Source organism: Neltuma alba, unplaced genomic scaffold, assembly GCF_004799145.2.
Source record: "Neltuma alba isolate B1F8T4 unplaced genomic scaffold, ASM479914v2 tig00005240_pilon, whole genome shotgun sequence".
NCBI lineage: Eukaryota > Viridiplantae > Streptophyta > Magnoliopsida > Fabales > Fabaceae > Neltuma > Neltuma alba.
In genome coordinates this window covers 25,094-42,820 of record NW_021634032.1, presented here as the reverse complement: position 1 = coordinate 42,820, position 17,727 = coordinate 25,094, and the positions used below count along the sequence as shown (strand labels likewise).

Here is a 17,727-nt window from a genome sequence, read left to right as displayed (position 1 = left end):
ACTTAAAAATTAGGGCATATAGAGGGGGATACTCAGTTTTTCTGGGGACACTTCAACTTTGGGGCGATTTTGGAGGCTTGCTCTGCTAGGGTTTGGAGCTTTGAAGGCTTAGAATCTTTAGGCTCGAAACTAGAAGAGATTCGAAGCTTGTTACTCAATTTTTCTGGATTTCCTTCTTCTTCCCTTCTTGTTTCTGCAATGACTACTGGCTATTCTTATAGTTGTAGTTTTTTACTCAATATGTATAGCCAAATCAGTTTTTCTAGGGTTATTTTGATCTATTGTATGGATTGAGACTTGGTTTTACTATCTCTTGAGTATTAATGATAATGTTCAGTTGTTTTTACCTTGAGCTTAATGCGTCCTTATGTCTGGCCATCATTTGGATTGATTGTTTGATTAGTTTAACTTGAGAAAGTTGAGTTAATCTATGAACTTTGGTAAAAACATGCTAGTCCAGAAATTTAACTGAGTAAATAGACAGTTTGTTGATAGAACAGAGATGTAAATGGGTTTTGGTTTTAAAAGTGCAACCTTTTCAAACAAATGCAAGAGATTGCTATGTTTTATTATGATTGCAAACATTTGGTTTTGACTTGAGAAAGCTTAATCAATTTTGCGAACCCCGGCTAACTGAACTTATTGTTAAGCATTGCTTGAGAAGTAATTAATCCAGTTTTATGAAGTATTTTAGTGAAGAATAACCCTAGTCTCTTAATTGTTTCAATGTCAAGTTAATTTTATATTGCATTAAATCATTGCTTTCCTAATTTCATTTCAAAAACTCTTTTATAACATTTATCTCACTTAACCTAATCAAGTACACAATTAAGATTTTTCAACTCATCTAGCCTTAATCTCTGAGGGAATGATACTTTTTATATTACTTGTGACCCATCCGCTTGCAGTTTAGCTAATCAACGAACAAGTTTTTGGCGCCGTTGCTGGGGACTAATGGCGAGATTGTTTGTAGTTGATTGTCCTTATTGTGTGATTGGTTATGCTTAAGTTTCTTTTAGCATTTGTAGTGATAGTTATAGGTAGTAGTAAAAGTATTCATTTAGTTCATTTCTCTTGACAAGTTTGATACTTTTGTTCTCAATTTGAACGCGCAGGTAACCCTTGACGCATGCGAGGAAGACTGGAAGTTATTTTAGAAGAGGTTACTGAAGAAGACTCCAGTTCAGGAGAAATTGAAAACACACCGGAAATTCAGCAACAACCCTAGCTACTTCCACCACCACCACTTGAAACAAAACTGCAAGAAGACATGGCAGAAGAAGATGAGAATGATGTATATACACTGGACAACTATTTGGATAAAGAAGGGTAAACTTTTCATTTGAGTATCCGGCTACCTGACATTCAAGCCAGGAATTTTGAAATCAAGCCCGTTATGATTCAACTACTGGGGATGATTGTTACTTTTGAAGGAAATTTTAATGATGATCCGAATGAGCATTTGACTAAGTTTACAGAGGTTTGTGAGAACTTCAAAGAAAATAGGGTTACTAAAGATGCACTGCGGTTGAGATTGTTCCTTATGTCGTTATCTCACAAGGCGAAAACATGGTTAAATTCTTTGCCAGAACACTCAATTAAGACTTGGGATGAGCTTGTATCTAAGTTCAAGGCTAGATTTATTCCAAGAGGCAAACGTGCTACATTAAGGGGTGAATTGTTGTCTTTTGAATAGCATCCAGATGAGTTATTCTACGAGGCTTGGGAAAGATTCAAGGATATGTGGAGAAATTGTCCAAATCATGAGCAAAAGAAATATGTTCTAATGGAAGCCTTCTGGAATGGGTTGAATGATCAGACAGTGACAATACTGAATACTGCTTCAAATGGAGGAATTGGAAAGATAAAGGTAAATGAGCTATATGAATTGTATAAAGAGGTGGCATCTAGCACTATGCAACAATATAATAAGAGAAGGCAAAGTTCTAGGAGATATAAGGAGCCTAGCTCTTCATCATCAAGAGATATTGCATCGTAACTTGAAGTGATTTCTAAGAGATTTGACAATCTGGAACTGCAGATTAAGAAGGGAAATGCTGCAGGAGTTCATGCACTTCAGGCTCTGGGATACACTTGTGACCACTGTAATGAGGAACATCATTCAGATAAGTGCTTATACACCTTGGAGACAGTCAATTATATGAATAATGTGCAGCGAAGACCACAAGGAAACCCTAACTCTCAAACCTACAATCCAAATTTGAGAAATTACCCAAATTTCTCATGGTGAAATGGGCCAAGTTTGAACCCGCCACAAATATTATTATCTGGTGCTAAACAAATGGGGCCTCCTGGTTTTCATGGCCAACCACAACAGCATCAACTACAACAGCAGCATCCTCAGAAGGAGGAATCCAAAATTGAGAAGATGTTTGCTTAGTTATTAGCAAATCAAGAATCTGCAAGGGCTAAGAATAAGGCAACCTTCTCTCTCCATAAAACTGCTATCAAGAATCTCGAGGTTCAAATGGGTCAACTGGCTTCACAAATGAATGTACTCACAAGAAGCAGCCTTCTAAGTGATACCATTCCCAATCCAAAAAGGGATGGTAATGAAGAGTGTAAAGCTATCAGTTTGAGAAGTGGAAACCAACTACCTGAAATTCTGAGGCCTAGTAAGACCAACAAAGACATCACTAACAGTGTGGTGATTGACCTTGATACAAATGAGTTTTCAGAAGAAGGTGCTATAATAGAAAAGGAAGAGACCAAGAAAAGGAAACAAACAGAAGAAAATCTCGATGATGTGGTTCGAGGAAAAAATGTAGAGGGTGAAATGGTTGATGATAAAAAGAGGAAGATAACTCCTCCTCCTCCTACATAGATGCCGCCACTTCCCTTTCCTCAAAGGTTTAGGAAGAAAGATAAAGATGTCTAGTTCAAGAAATTTGTGGACATGTTTAAGCAATTACACATCAACATCCTGTTTGCTGAAGCACTAGAGCAGATGCCTAAGTATGCTAAGTTTCTCAAGGATGTTCTCTCCAAGAAGAAGAGATTTAGTGAATTTGAAATAGTAGCCCTTACAGAAGATTGTAGTGCCATCTTGCAGAGAAAACTCCCACCCAAATTGAGAGATCCGGGCAGTTTTTATATTCCATGCAACATAGGCAAACACTTCAATGGAAAAGCTCTATGTGATTTGGGAGCAAGTATTAACCTGATGCCTTTAGCTGTTTTCAATCGATTAAATTTGGGTGAAGCAAGGCCAACAACTGTTACATTGCTCTTTGCTAACAGAAGTATCTCACACCCAAAAGGGGTTATAGAAGATGTCTTGGTGGAGGTAGATAAATTCATATTCCCAGATGATTTCATTATGTTAGACTGTGAGGTAGATTGGAACATCCCCATTATTTTGGGATGGCTATTCTTAGTTACCGCAAGGACCCTCATTGACGTAGAAAAGGGTGAGATCACCATGCGAGTAAATGATGAGAAGGTGATATTCAACATGAATCAAGCCCTGAAGTTTCCAGATGATTCTCTTCACTGTAATTCTATCGATGTGATTGACTTTGCAGTGCAAGAAGAGTTGATTAACTCTTTGACCAAAGATCCCTTGGAAGCATTGTTGATCAGAGAAACAAGTAGTATTGATGGCAAGGTTGAAGCATATGCAGAAATGATGAGTATTGAAGCATTTCCTTATCAAAAAGCTAAGACTTTTGAACCTCTTGATGTAACTAGTGCTTTAAGCTCTCCACTAAAGCCTTCTACTGATGAACCATCGGTGTTGGAGTTAAAGACTTTACCTTCACATCTCAAGTATGCTTACTTGGGTAGTTCTGCTACATTACCTGTGATTGTTTCTTCTCAGTTGTCCACATTGCAAGAGGAGAAACTGTTAAGGGTCTTGAGAAACCACAAGAAAGCTATTGGGTGGTCCATAGCTAATATCAAAGGGATCAACCCTTCTTTGTGCATGCACAAGATTTTATTAGAAGATGGTCACAAACCTTCTATTGAGCATCAAAGGAGATTAAACCCGGTTATGAAAGAGGTGGTCAAGAAAGAGATCCTTAAATGGCTTTTTGCTGGCATAGTATACCCTATTTCTGATGGCTCATGGGTGAGCTTAGTTCAATGCGTCCCTAAGAAAGGCAGTATAACTGTAGTGGCTAACACCCGAAATGAGCTAGTTCCAACTCATACTGTGACTGGGTGGAGAATTTGCATAGACTATCGAAAGTTAAATGCAACAACCAGAAAAGACCATTTCCCATTGCTATTTATTGATCAGATGTTAGATAAGCTTGCTAGGCATGAATTCTTTTGTTTCTTGGATGGATATTCAGGCTACAACCAAATTGTAATAGCCCCAGATGATCAAGAGAAAACAACCTTTACTTGCCCGTATGGCACATTTGCTTTCAAAAGAATGCCGTTTGGTCTTTGCAATGCTCCAGCAACATTCCAAAGGTGCATGATGGCCATTTTTGCTAACATGATTGAGAAGACAATTGAAGTGTTCATGGATGACTTCTCCGTTTTTGGAGATTCTTTTGATTGCTGCTTAGATAATCTGGCGGCTGTTTTGTAAAGATGTGAAGAAACTAACTTGGTTCTGAATTGGGAAAAATCTCACTTCATGGTGCAAGAGGGCATTGTCCTTTGGTCATCGAGTGTCCAAACAGAGCCTAGAAGTTGACAAGGCAAAGGTATCTGTTATTGAGCAATTGCCTCCACCAATAAGTGTTAAGGGTATTAGAAGTTTCTTGGGTCACACAGGATTCTACCTTCATTTCATTAAAGATTTTTCTAAAATCACTAAGCCTTTTTGCAATTTGTTGGAGAAAGATAGGGAGTTCAAGTTCGATAATGCTTGTATGAACTCTTTTGAGGAGTTAAAGAAAAAGCTTACATCAGCACCAATTTTAGTGGCACTTAATTGGGAGCTACCCTTTATCATTATGGCAGATGCTAGTGATTTCGCTGTTAGAGCAGTACTGGGACAAAAAGCAGAAAAGGTCTTCTATCCCATCTACTATGCAAGTAAAACCCTGGATGATGCTCAACTTAACTACACTACTACAGAGAAAGAATTGTTGGCAGTGGTGTTTGCTTGTGAGAAATTCTGCTCTTATATTGTAGGCACTAAAGTGACTATCTATACAGATCACTCTACCCTAAAGTACTTGTTTACCAAGAAAGATTCCAAAACACGCCTGATTCGTTGGGTCCTTTTGCTTCAAGAATTTGACTTGGAAATTGTTGATAGGAAGGGCACTGAAAACCAATTGGCAGACTATCTGTCTCGGTTGAGTAGTGAAGCTCAACATGATCATTGCCAAGAGATCAATACAACTTTCCCCGATGAATGCCTGTTCTTTGTGGATAACTTGACTACTCCATGGTATGCAGATCTGGTTAATTATTTGGTTTGTGGAACTCCGCCACTAGACCTTAACTCCCACCAAAAGAGGAAATTCCTTCATGATGTGAAGATGTACTTCTGGAAAGAGCCTTATTTGTTCAAAAGATGTGCCGATCAGATGATAAGAAAATGTATTCTGGAAGTTGAGCAGTAAGATATTCTAGAGTGTTGTCATTCTTCTGCCTATGGCGGGCATTTTAGAGGAGAGAAAATAGCTGACAAAGTCCTTCAAAGTGGTTTCTATTGGCCTTCGCTATTTAAAGATGCATACGCCTTTGTAATCTGGTGTGATCGGTATCAACGAGTGGGAAACATATCAAGAAGGAATGAAATACGTCTGAATAATATTCTGGAAGTTGAACTTTTTGATGTATGGTGGATTGATTTTATGGGCCCTTTTCCAAAGTCTCTCAATCAAGAGTACATTCTGGTCACTGTAGACTATGTCTTGAAATGGGTTAAAGCTACGACATGTGTATCCAGTGATGCTAAAACTGTGATCAAATTCTTAAAGAAAAACACCTTCACTAGATTTGGAGCACCCCGGGCTATCATTAGTGACGGTGGCTCCCACTTTTGTAATCATCAATTTCAAGCTCTAATGAAGAAATATGGTGTAAAGCATAGGGTAACTTTGGCTTATCACCCTCAGTCAAATGGCCAAGCAAAAATATCCAACTGGGAGATCAAAAGTATTCTTGAGAACGTAGTAGGTGCAACAAGAAAAGATTGGTCATTAAAACTGGATGATGCTCTTTGGGCCTACAGGACAGCGTATAAAACTCCAATTGGGATGTCTCCCTATCAGTTGGTGTTCAGAAAAGCATGTCATTTGCCTGTAGAATTGGAGCATGGGGCTTATTGAGCCATAAAAAAGCTCAATCTTGACTTTCAAGCTGTTGGTGCAAAAACGCTCCTTCAACTGAGTGAATTGGAGGAATTTCGCCTTAATGCCTATGAAAGTGCAAGGCTCTATAAGGAAAGGACCAAGAAGTATCATGATCAGAAAATTATACCTAAGGTCTTTGAAGCTGGGTAAAAAGTGTTATTTCACAATTCAAAATTGAGACTATTTCCGGGCAAACTCAAATCACACTAGTCAGGGCCATTCACTGTGGTATAAGCTACTAACCATAGTGCGGTGGAGCTGGAAAATGAAAAGGGTGAAAGATTTCATGCAAATAGCCATCGTTTAAAGCATTATTAGGGTGGAAAGGTGGATCGTCAAGTCTCTACGATCTACTTTGCTGAGCAATCATAAAAGAGCTGAAGAGTCAAGCTGAAGACTATAAACCAAGCGCTACTTGGGAGGTAACCCAAGCTCTAAACTTTCCTTTTATGTGTGTGTTGTATTTCGGTTTTGTTTTAGTAGATTTATGTTTGATCTTTGTTTTTGTAGGTGTAACATCTAGACTTTTAGGCCTAGAAGTTCTAGAAATAGCCTAAATTAAATAGGTTACCAGACCCCTGTGAGCAGAAGTCCCAAAGATGAAAAAGGAAGGTAAAGCAGTTTCAGGGACTAAACTGCAAAGTAAAAGTTTTCAGGGGCTCGAGTATAATTAAGGTTAGAGGCTCCAGTAAAGTCTCGAAGGCCCAAAAAGAGAAAAGAGGCTAGATACAGGCCAATGGGTAAGTTAGAAACCTTAAAGAGATGGTTCTATGAGGTTAGGCTTAAGCAGGGGTAAAACCGTAAATTCAAAAAGTTATAACCAGCAAGGGCAAAAATGGAAGAGTGTACAGAAAATTCCAAGAAAATCCCAAAAAATGGGAAATAATATTCTAAGACTCTTCTATGAAGAGAAAAGATGAAAATACCCCTGAGGCAGCTTAAATGGAATTTATGAGGTTGTGACCGGTAAAAAAAGTATACCGTTTGAGGTAATTATTTGAAATAGCAAGAGACCTCAAAAGTGTATACAAAAATGAGGTTAAAGGGTTTGAAAGGTTGTACTGATTTATAAAATTAGTCTCGCAACCAAAAGGCCAGTAGAGTGGCTTTAAGAAATTAAAGAGCTGGTTTTGCCGATATAAAAGGGTATTTTAGTAAATGAATTTTATGCAAGGCTTAAAGGAAGTGTTATGGGTTAAGAAAATTCATAGATACTCTCTAAAATTAAAGAGAATTTATGGATCTAACATAAAATAATTACAGAGGCTAGAGCACTGTAATTAGAGAAAAGAAGTTAAACCCGGAGTAAAAGTGCACCGATAAAGTATTAATCAGAGTCTTGCACTTTACTTGGGCCACAAGTCGCCACTTGTCAAGCCTTTAATGGATGTTAATTAAAGCTTTCCAAGTGTCAAGCTACCAATGGAGAGGATCTTGACTTTGGAATTTAATTACATTATGATTTAAGTTAATTAAGAGAGAGGATTAAGATTAAGTAGGCTAATGACACTTGGCATAACATTAATGATGGTTGGTGGGATATTTTGTACACATTAATGAGCTCATCTCTCCCCTAAATCAGATGGGAATTTCGTGCAAGGCATGAAGAGAGGGAAAAAGAGAGAGTTTTGAGGGAAACCAAGAGAAAGGCATCAACTTTGGTCATACAATCAAGGTTCAAGGTGAGTTCTTGGCTCTAGATGTGTTCTTGCCTTGGTTTCTTTCTCTTTTATGGTTGAAAATATGTCTTCTCTCCCTTTTGATGGCTGGTCAAAATGGTTGATGAGTCGGGAAGGGAGTTTGGTTGTTAGATCTTGCTAGAACACCTCAAAGTATGGGAGATCCAAGTGGATCTATGTGAAAATTGGAAGAATTACGTGTTGATTTGATGGCTTTTTCGAATTAGTTACTGTTCATATCTGGTTCTGAATTTGGGCATGCTTAAAGTACACTCTGTGAGCTTTAAATCCATGGGTAGAACACTTCATTTGGATATGTGTACGATTTATGGTGATTTTTCAAAGTTAGGGTTTGAAATCTGGAAACAGTGTTAAGCTTTTGAAAGGGTGTCGAGTTCCGTACAATTCTGGTACTGTTCAGCGTAGAATTGGTTCCTGAAACTATTTTTCCTTTAAATTTAACTTAATTAGATTTCATTGAGACTTGGAATCACTCAATTTGGATTTTTATAGATTTAATTATGAATTTTCAAAGTTGAGCAAAAATTCTGAAGATTCTGCGTGAACAGTACCTGCGAACCAAAATTTCCAGATTTGATATTCTTGAATCTAAAGCCATCTAAAGTGGTCCTAATTGATAGGAAATAGATCATAAGGATGTAAAATGATAAGATTTATATTAGAAAATTTAGAAAGAAAACCCTAAGACTAAGAGAAAGGGGTTGAGGTTCAAGAAAGCTAGTCTTGAACTTTATGTAATCTAATGGTCCTAATAGATTGTGTCATCATTATGGTTATGTTTAGGACCTTTGAAACATCCAAGAGTATGTTTAGTGATGTTGACCGAATGCCCACATGGTTGGAAAGTCAAGGGAGTCAAAGGAAAAGTAAGAGGAAAGCTTGAGGTGCAAGGTAGTGAACTTACCCTTTATGTGCTTGACATGGTATGCTTATGTGTTGTTTGTATTTGTTGTTTGAATGATGTTATGACATGATGATTGTTGCTGGAAATGCTGTTTTTAATATGTTCCCATGGCCATGCATTTTTATACCAAGCATAAAGCATGATGGCATGTCACTAGTTAACTTAAATTTATGAAAAACTACATACCATACACTAGCATCCATCTTGTGCATGTATGTGGTAATGTTTGCTACTGAGATTCCCCCGAATCTCACCCCCTCCCTAACCAACCATTTAGGTCAAATCAATGATGGGCACTAAGGGCATGAGAAGCAAGGAGAAGAAGTGGAGAATTATTAATGCTAATGATTGATGTTATTATTCAATGTATGATTCTCCTATATTGTAAGTTATGTTATGAATTCCATCAATTCAATGTATATGCTTAGGATGTTTATGGCATGAATGAAAGTATATGAGCATGAATGGGAAAAAGTATGCCCATGTTAGGTATGCCAAAGAAATAAAAAGAATTAAAGTAAAGAGATATTAAGGGATAAAACGTAGGTCCTGAAGCAGTTAATTTCAAGCTTCAGTTTGACCTATCATATGAATGAGTTAAGCTACGAAATTTGGTACATTTATAATTCATATCCCAAGCTTTAAAATGAGTGGTAAATCACATCATTTGGATGTGTATACAATGAGATATGAATTTTTGAAGTTAAGGCGCAGAATCTGGAAAGTCCAGATTTTACCAAATGAATAGTAATTTTAATCCAATAAACTGTACGTTTTCAGTGAGGATGAGTTCAGTTGAATATTTTTCCCTTAAAGAGCATTGAAAGAGCTTTCCGTAGAATTTTGCAACACCTCCATACGATATTTCTAGAATGAGTTATGATTTTTCAAAGTTGGACCTGTAATCTGAAAACTGGACAGTGAACAGTAATTTTCCGAAAATTAACGTCCAAATTGAAATTTTTAAGCTTAAGACCATCCAAAGTGGTCTGGAATGGTTCTAAATGAATGCTAAGGTATTATATAAGTAAGGTGTGACAGTAGGCCTGATGGTTTATACCTCAAACTTTGGAGCTTAGCAGAAGGAGTGGCTGATTTCTGATTAGCGCAACCAGGGAAGTGCACCTAACCTTAATCTCCAGCATTAACCTTAACCTTGTTGATACATCTGGAATATCAAATGCATTTGATTGAAAATTCATTAACATTGTGGTTTTGATTGGTTGTTTTGATTATGTTGGAGCTTGTGTTAAATTGAGACTTATGGGTTTTGTTTTTGTGTGGTTGCCTGTGTTTTGTTGTTTCCTATGATTGTGCTTGTGTTTAGTCTTATTTTATTGTGTGTTGGGTGTTTGGATGTGGTAGGTCCAGTTAGTGTTTGATAATTTTTCAAGGTAGGCCTTTTCTATAATAGGCGTCGCAGCGTGTGTGACCAGAAGCCGCAGCATCTTGTCCTGTTTCAGTGTCCTATCTCTGTAATAGGCGCCGCGGCCCCTGCTTAAATCCATCGTGGTGCCTTCGTCCTTATTCTTCAGTCGCGTCTTTGTAAAAACTACCACGGCGTGTGTACCTAGATGCCGCGGTGCCTATCCTCTTTCCCGGATCTCCAGTTCTGTCTGAGGCACCGTAGCGTAAGCACTCATAAGCTGCGGTACCCTTGTTTTATCTAAGTTCAGTGGTTTTGTAGAAGGCGCCGTGGCGCCTTCTCGCATTCTGTGGGGTTTTTATTTTCATGTTTCTCGTTTTAACCTTCCTTATTTCTCTCAATGTCCACTTTGCCCCTGTCTAACCGGTTTTGAGGGTAGATTCACTATTTTCATTTTACATCCTTAACCCTTTGGTCATTTCCTTCCATCCCCTATCTTTAAACTCGTTTGGACTCCCCAAAATTTTACGCCGCTCATCACCCCCTTCTCTATAGGCATACTCGGCTCCCATTCCCTCACTGCCGCTTGCTCCCATTCCCTCACCGCTGGTCGTCCCCATTCCCTCACCGTCAATCACCTCTCTCTCCCTTGCACACCGCTAGTTCCTCACTGCCACTCTCCCTCATTGCCATTCTCTCCTTCTTTTTCATTGTCGCTCAACTTCCCCCCTCTCTTACCGTCGACTTCTTCTCCTCCTCTGTTGCACCACTATCGCGTCTCATTCCCAGTTGCCTCTCCTCTCACGTCGTGCCTCCACTCTGCCTCTAAAGTAAGTTTCGTCTCTTTTATTTCCTTGAGTTTGTAAGGAAGTGGGTTGTTAGGAATGTGTATTGTGGTTTAGAGTATTTTTTGAATCAAGTTTTAGAGGAGTTTGGGCTCTTTAAGGTTGGTTGGGGGCATTTTGATTCTCTGAGGTTGCATTGTGGTTAGTTTTTTAAGAAAATTTCCAAGTGATAATTCCACATTGCCCAACTGCTTGTGAACATATACTGATGAAAATACAATACTTGTGAAACTGAGTAATCATAGCTTGGAACTGATTTGAGTCCAAATTTTCAAATGACACCGGTTCCTTACCCAAGTTATGTTATTCTTTTTCACCTGTAACTGATTTGGAAATGCTATTCTGTTTGAGAAATCAAACCGATTGAAAGACCCAGTTGCTATTTTAGTGAAAATAGTTTAAATTGGCAGCTACCGATGGTTGTCTAACTTTGAAACTATTTTGTAAAAGAGAACCTTTGTGAATTCGGTTTGAATTGAGGGTCTATTATGACTCAGGTTTAGAAAGGGCTTAAGTAATGGTGAGAGTATGCTGTTGGGATTGCTTGACGTTTACTTTGACTTTTGATCTCACGCTTTGCTTTAAGTTTGGGGGAGAGCTTTTTTAGGTTTGTTTTGTTTTGTTTTGTTTTGTGGTTGTGGTGTGTTGTTTGCTTAGTTTGTGTATGGTGTGCTTTGCTCTTTCTTTACAAGTAACAATCAAATGGCCCCTCAGAAGAAAGCCCGTGCTACCTCCCCTGATCCGCCAATCAAGGAGCTTACTGAAAGGAGAGGGTTGCATTAAGAAAGGAAATTTCCTTGCACAAACAAATTTGGGTTTTATAAAAAAGCAAGGAAGCTCAAATTCTTAAATCTGATTGGACCCAGAAACTGTTAGATATGATTAGTTTTGATGATGTCAAATAATAGAGCAAAAAGTTTACATAAATTATTTATCTCATATTTTGACTAACTATCATACTTACTATCTTATGTAGTTTCCTCAAGAAAAGAAAGGAGATATTATGTTACACTTTGTGTTATGGAGAATGATCAAGAGGAAGAAGAAGAAGAGAGATTGAGAAAAGAAGAACTTGCAAGATCAAATGAAAATATCAAGATTCAAGTTCATAGATTTGATGTTAAACGTTGCTATACTCAATCAGAAGTTTGGATGGCTCAGTCGGAAGCTAAAATATACAACCGGGAAGTTATACCATCATATATTGAGTCACCCTTCATATAAACATGAAAAATAAGCTTCAGAGGTGATTTTCATGGGCAATTATCGATCACTTGATCGATCATCCATTTATCGATCAAGTTATCGATAAAATACATCCTCTGTTATGCTCTGTTCTTCGTTCAGCTCTGACATAGGTTCGGTATTTCTTCAATATCTCTCAAACCACAAATCCGTTTGAGGTGAAACTTGATTCCTATGAAACTAGACTCAGAACACGGTTCATGGACACAAAATTCAACTTCAAATAGTTTCATATGAGGGAGATATGTTGCTCGAAACATTGCAGTAAGGATTAACGCCTTGATTCCGACCTTTAGTCATTGTGATGAAGATAACTTTGCAACCACAACAAATTTTGGGGTGATTCTTGTTGCATTAGAAAGTAGACTCAAAGAGCTTTCTGGGGATAGGTCATTTGTAAAATTTGGAGTTGAATTGGAAGATTTATGATCACCCAAAGTTGACCTTCGTTTTGCTGGAATCAGACTTCGAATTTATTGAGGCAAAGACTAGAAGTTCTACACTGAACGGTTAAGTTCTCAAGCAACATGCTACTCAAACATGTTATTGAGTAAAAGCTCTAGAAGAGATGAAGAAATGAAAAGCCATTATCATATGTTACTCGAGCTTGATCAAGCAACTACGTATTCGATCATTTTATCGAGTTCCTGGTACTATCTCTTCGATTCTTCTCTTTTATCTTCACATGCATTATTAAGATTTTATCAATAACCTGTTGGATAAATGGTTTTTAGATAATGTTATGGATAAATGTATTCATCGATCACTTGATCGATAAACAAAGTTAACGTTATGGATAAATAGGCATTTATCGATAGCATGATCGATAAATAGATTATCGATGAGAAGACAGATAAATGGTAATGCGTTCTACTCATTCTATGTTTTGCTTTAGTCTCCATTTATCGATTACCTCATCGATCAGTCATTTATCGATAATATGATCGATCATTGCTCTTACATGTCTACCCTGTTTTTCACGTAACGAGATCGATAAATCAGTTCTTTGAATTTATAGGATTAAATCTCCTTGTTTTACTTTATCAATAACTTTATCGATCACTCATTAATCGATCACCTATTCGATCAACCTACATAGCATGTGTTTTCTCCGAATATATTTTTGCTTATTGTTTATCGATAAGGTTATCTATTATTTGTTTATCGATAATGTGTTCGGAAAATCATTACTTAAAATTCTATTCTATAACACTTTGTTTATCGATAACCTTATCCATCATCCATTTATCAATAATTTGTTCGATCATCAATGACTGAAGTTTCATTTTTGTAACACTTGGATTATCGATAATCTGTTCGATCAACAAGTGTTTGATCACTTGTTCGATCATGGAACGTTTTCCGTTTAAACATCAGTCGACTATGATGATTCTTAAAATCAATGATCTATTGTCTTTCAAGCTTTTCTCAGCCTTCTTTTTACACATAACTCTCTATTAAAAGGATACAAAGGCAAACGTAACTTAAAAAGGTTTATTCTTGCATAAATCATTTTTAGGTCACTGTATTCATGCATCATCCATTTATCGATAATTTGTTCGATCATCATATGATCCATAATCTATTCGATAATTGCATCTATCTGCTATATCTTTTCTTCATGTAATTAATCGATAATATAATCGATCAAAGCTTTATCGATCAAGACATCGATCAAGTAAGTTCATCTTACTTTCTGAAGATCTGATGATTGATTCTATGTTTTCCAACTTATTGTTTCTAAGATTATCAGATACTTATCACTTGATTTGAGGAAGATTATTTCAAGTAAAGAGCCACAACGAATTTATGATGTGAAGAATCGACTTTCATCAGGAGCTTCCAACGGCTAGTTTCAACGGTCATATTCTTCAAGCCAAACGGGAAGAAAATGCTTAACGGTCAAGTACCCAACATCATCTATAAATAGAAGAGCATTCAAAACAAGAAAAAGAGAAGAGTCCAAGCTTACAACATCAAATGCTAAAATGCCGATTCAACATATTCTCATTTAGAGCTCCGAAAGAAAACTCCCTGTCTCTGTGCTCCATAGACGAAAACATATGTATCCGTAAGATAGAGAGGAGAGTTTCCCAAACGTGCTTAAGATTCATCTATCACTTCTTTGAGAGAAGAAATATTCAATCTTCATTATCATTATTAGATTGTATCTTTACGGTGAGTAAAGGAGAGTATTACCTCGGTGTGAGGTTGTTGTTGAATTAGACTGGTTAGTCTAAGAATTGTAAGTGGCGTCACAAGTGCCCGGATCAAACTTGTGATTGTAGTGGTTCTCAAGTACCCGTGTTAAACTTGAGGGAGATAGTCGATTGAAAATCTCAGGGGGAGCCTGGGGACTGGACGTAGGTCAGTGAGGACCGAACCAGGATAAATCACTGTTTGCATCTTCTCTTCCCTTACCTTTTTATATTTCCAGCTAAACCATTTTACTACTGTGATTATACTTATCTCGATTCATTGTTTTTTATACTTAGAATTTCTTATGAATTTCATTACATTGTGAAAAGATTTTTAATTTTAATCAACACCCAATTCACCCCCCCTCTTGGGTGTTCAGCCATTCCAACAGAAACGAGGGGAATGAGAAGATGGTTAGGAAATTCTATATTAGGGTGGCAACAAATTTGAGTAATAAGATGTTTATCTGGTACCAACGTGTCCTCATTACTCCAGAGCATATCAGAAATTACTATGAGCTTCCCGAGGTTGAAAAGTGCCAATAACAGTGGTATCTCAGTAATCAAAAGGAGATTCCTCTAGGTGCAATCTCAATGACACTCACTGGTTCTGATGAGGCAATGTGGGTGACACCCAAGAGGGGCCAGGCTTATATTATGCGGAAGGACATGATACCTGAGGCCAGAATCTGGTTGCATATTGTCACAAGGAACATTATGCCAACCACTTATCTTAGTGAAGCCCCACAAAATCTGGCACTTCTGATATATCTATTCATGATCAAAGCGATAGTAAATGTAGGGAAATTGATTTTTGATGCCATATGGGATGCTAGTAGAGCCCACAACGCCAATCTCGTCATGCCTCATCTCATCTCGAATCTGTTAACTAAAGCGGAGGTAGAATGGAAAGAAAAAGATCAAAAGTTCAAGCCGATTTCACCATTCAACTACTCCAATTTGGTTTCTGAACGAGAACAGCAAAGGATCACTGAAGCCATGTACGCTGAACAGTCTCCCGAGGAATATAGGAGGGAACAGGAAGCTCATGCCAGTGCCAGTGTCGACCCTACCACTCGAAGCTTGGATCTCCTCCACGAGAAATTGGATAGAGAGATACGTCACAAGAGACATAGACAGAGGCGCATGGAGGAACTGTTAGTCTAGATGGCGAGGAAACTGGACATTGACGCGCTGGATGTGGAAGATATAAGCACTAGGGCAGAGTCACCGGGAGAGGAACATGAAGCTGGAACCTCTGGTGCTGGTAGTAGTTCGAGAGATGATATGGCCGTCGATCCGTTTGCAGAGGGTGATGAGGATCAGGGGGTCAGCAGTCTGAGGAGAAGGATGACTAGCTGGGCTTGTTTCTACTGCTATTGTTGTTTGTTTTGTTGCTTTTGTTTTTGTTTGTGTTCTTGCACTTTCTTGGGTCTTGATTTATTTTGTATGCTGTTATTTGCTTGTCTGGTTCTGAAAAGGCTACTGATGGCTTGTTGGATTGATTGTGACTCTTGAACAGTATCTTTCACTGTTGATTATAACTGTGTTAACTGCTAAGAACTGATTGAATATGTGGGTTGTTAACGGATCTTTTCATCGATTAATTTGTGGATACCAATAGTAATTACTGATTTCATTGTGGTTATCTAATAGCGATACTATTGATAGTTGTGCATATTGCTATACTTGTATAGGAAGACAAGCCAATTTTGACCTTTCATGCAGCGGATATATTGTTTTTGGATTCTGACTGCATGCCCTGATCTTCACTTACTCTTTTTGATAGTGAGGACACTGTCAGTTTTAAGTTTGGGGGTAGGGATTGATTTTTGTGGATAACAGGATTTTTGTTAATAACAGGGTTAAATTTGAAATTTTGAAAAGTTTTGAAAGGTCGCATTGTTGAGAAAATTTTTGTTTGAAAAAAAAAGAAACAAAGAGAAAACAGTAGAAACAGTAGAAATTTTGTTAGCTTAAATTTTTACTCATTTGGTTTTATGAAAGATGAGCTGAAGTGGTGAGTTGTTAGTTGAGAATGTATGAATGGTCCAATGATTGAACAAAATGCTTAGTTACTATGCTTTATAGGAAGTTTTGAATTGCTCTTTGATGCTTGAATTGTGAGGTTAAAACCTGTGTTTCTTTAATTTTGGAGAAACTAATGCACAAAAAGGGTCAAGACATTTCAAGTGATTATGTTGAGGGTGAGTGGATAATTTAGTCTTTATACTTTTATTTGAACTAAATTGCTTTAGAACCTTCTCTTGATTTCTCAAAGTTTATGGTTTGTTCTCTATGAATTTGAAAAAGGATTAGGGCAATTCTTAAATGCGTTTGAGCCTTTCAAGCTGACCTTAAAAATCTTGTCCTTTGAACCCATACTTTGAGCCATAAATTAAAAAAAAAATATGTATATATGTTTACGTTTTGTTTCAAACCCTAACCTCTTCCTAGCCCAAAACCAATTGAGAAAAACCATGAAGTCCCTAGCTTTGAGATAAATAGAAGTTGGAAGAATAAGGAGTTTGATGAGATGTTAAGATTTGGAAAGGTTGGCAGGGCTAATGGAAATATTTTGGAATTTTAAAGTGTTAGAAACTAAACTGTGAGTCATTGTTTTTAGGGTTAAGGTGCAATTTTAACAACAAAGTTTTCCCGAAAAAGCACTGGGCACCATAAAGTTTATTTGGGTGCAAAAATATACATGAAGTTGTCAAAAGGGAGCATTTGGCACCATGCCGTTAATGTCCGTCATTTTACCGTTAGAGGGGCCACAAAGTCAGTTTTAAGGTGCATTTTTAACAACAAAGTTTGCATCAAGGGGCATTAGGCACCATAAAATTTATTTGGGTGTAAAAATATACATGAAATTTGTAAAAGGAAAAAAATAACAAAATTCTTCAACCTCCATAAACATCCATTAATTTTATTCTTTTTGGTCTCACCAAATGCTATATTTTCTCTCTGTAAATTTTCACTTCCAAGCCGATCCATCTTTCTCTCATCATAGTCAACACGCACACTCTCTCTGTCATGTTGTTTTCTGAGCCTCCAAGCCTTTTATATGTATTTAAGCAAAACACATCTTTCCCTTCTAGGATATGAGGTTCATTCTTTGCACCCGAGTACTACCTCCAGTCCTTAATATACGATCCAATGGACTAATTTGAGGAGATTAA

At 37.4% G+C, this 17,727-nt stretch overlaps 1 protein-coding gene across 1 annotated transcript; it reads left to right on the top strand.

Annotated features, from left to right (window-relative positions):
• Positions 1 to 2,917: 2,917 nt before the first annotated feature.
• On the top strand, positions 2,918 to 5,552 carry LOC114747196 (uncharacterized). Its single transcript, XM_028935485.1, has 2 exons — positions 2,918 to 4,555; positions 4,623 to 5,552. The coding sequence occupies exons 1-2, from the start codon at positions 2,918 to 2,920 to the stop codon at positions 5,550 to 5,552; spliced, it is 2,568 nt and encodes an 855-aa protein (XP_028791318.1).
• Positions 5,553 to 17,727: the final 12,175 nt, after the last annotated feature.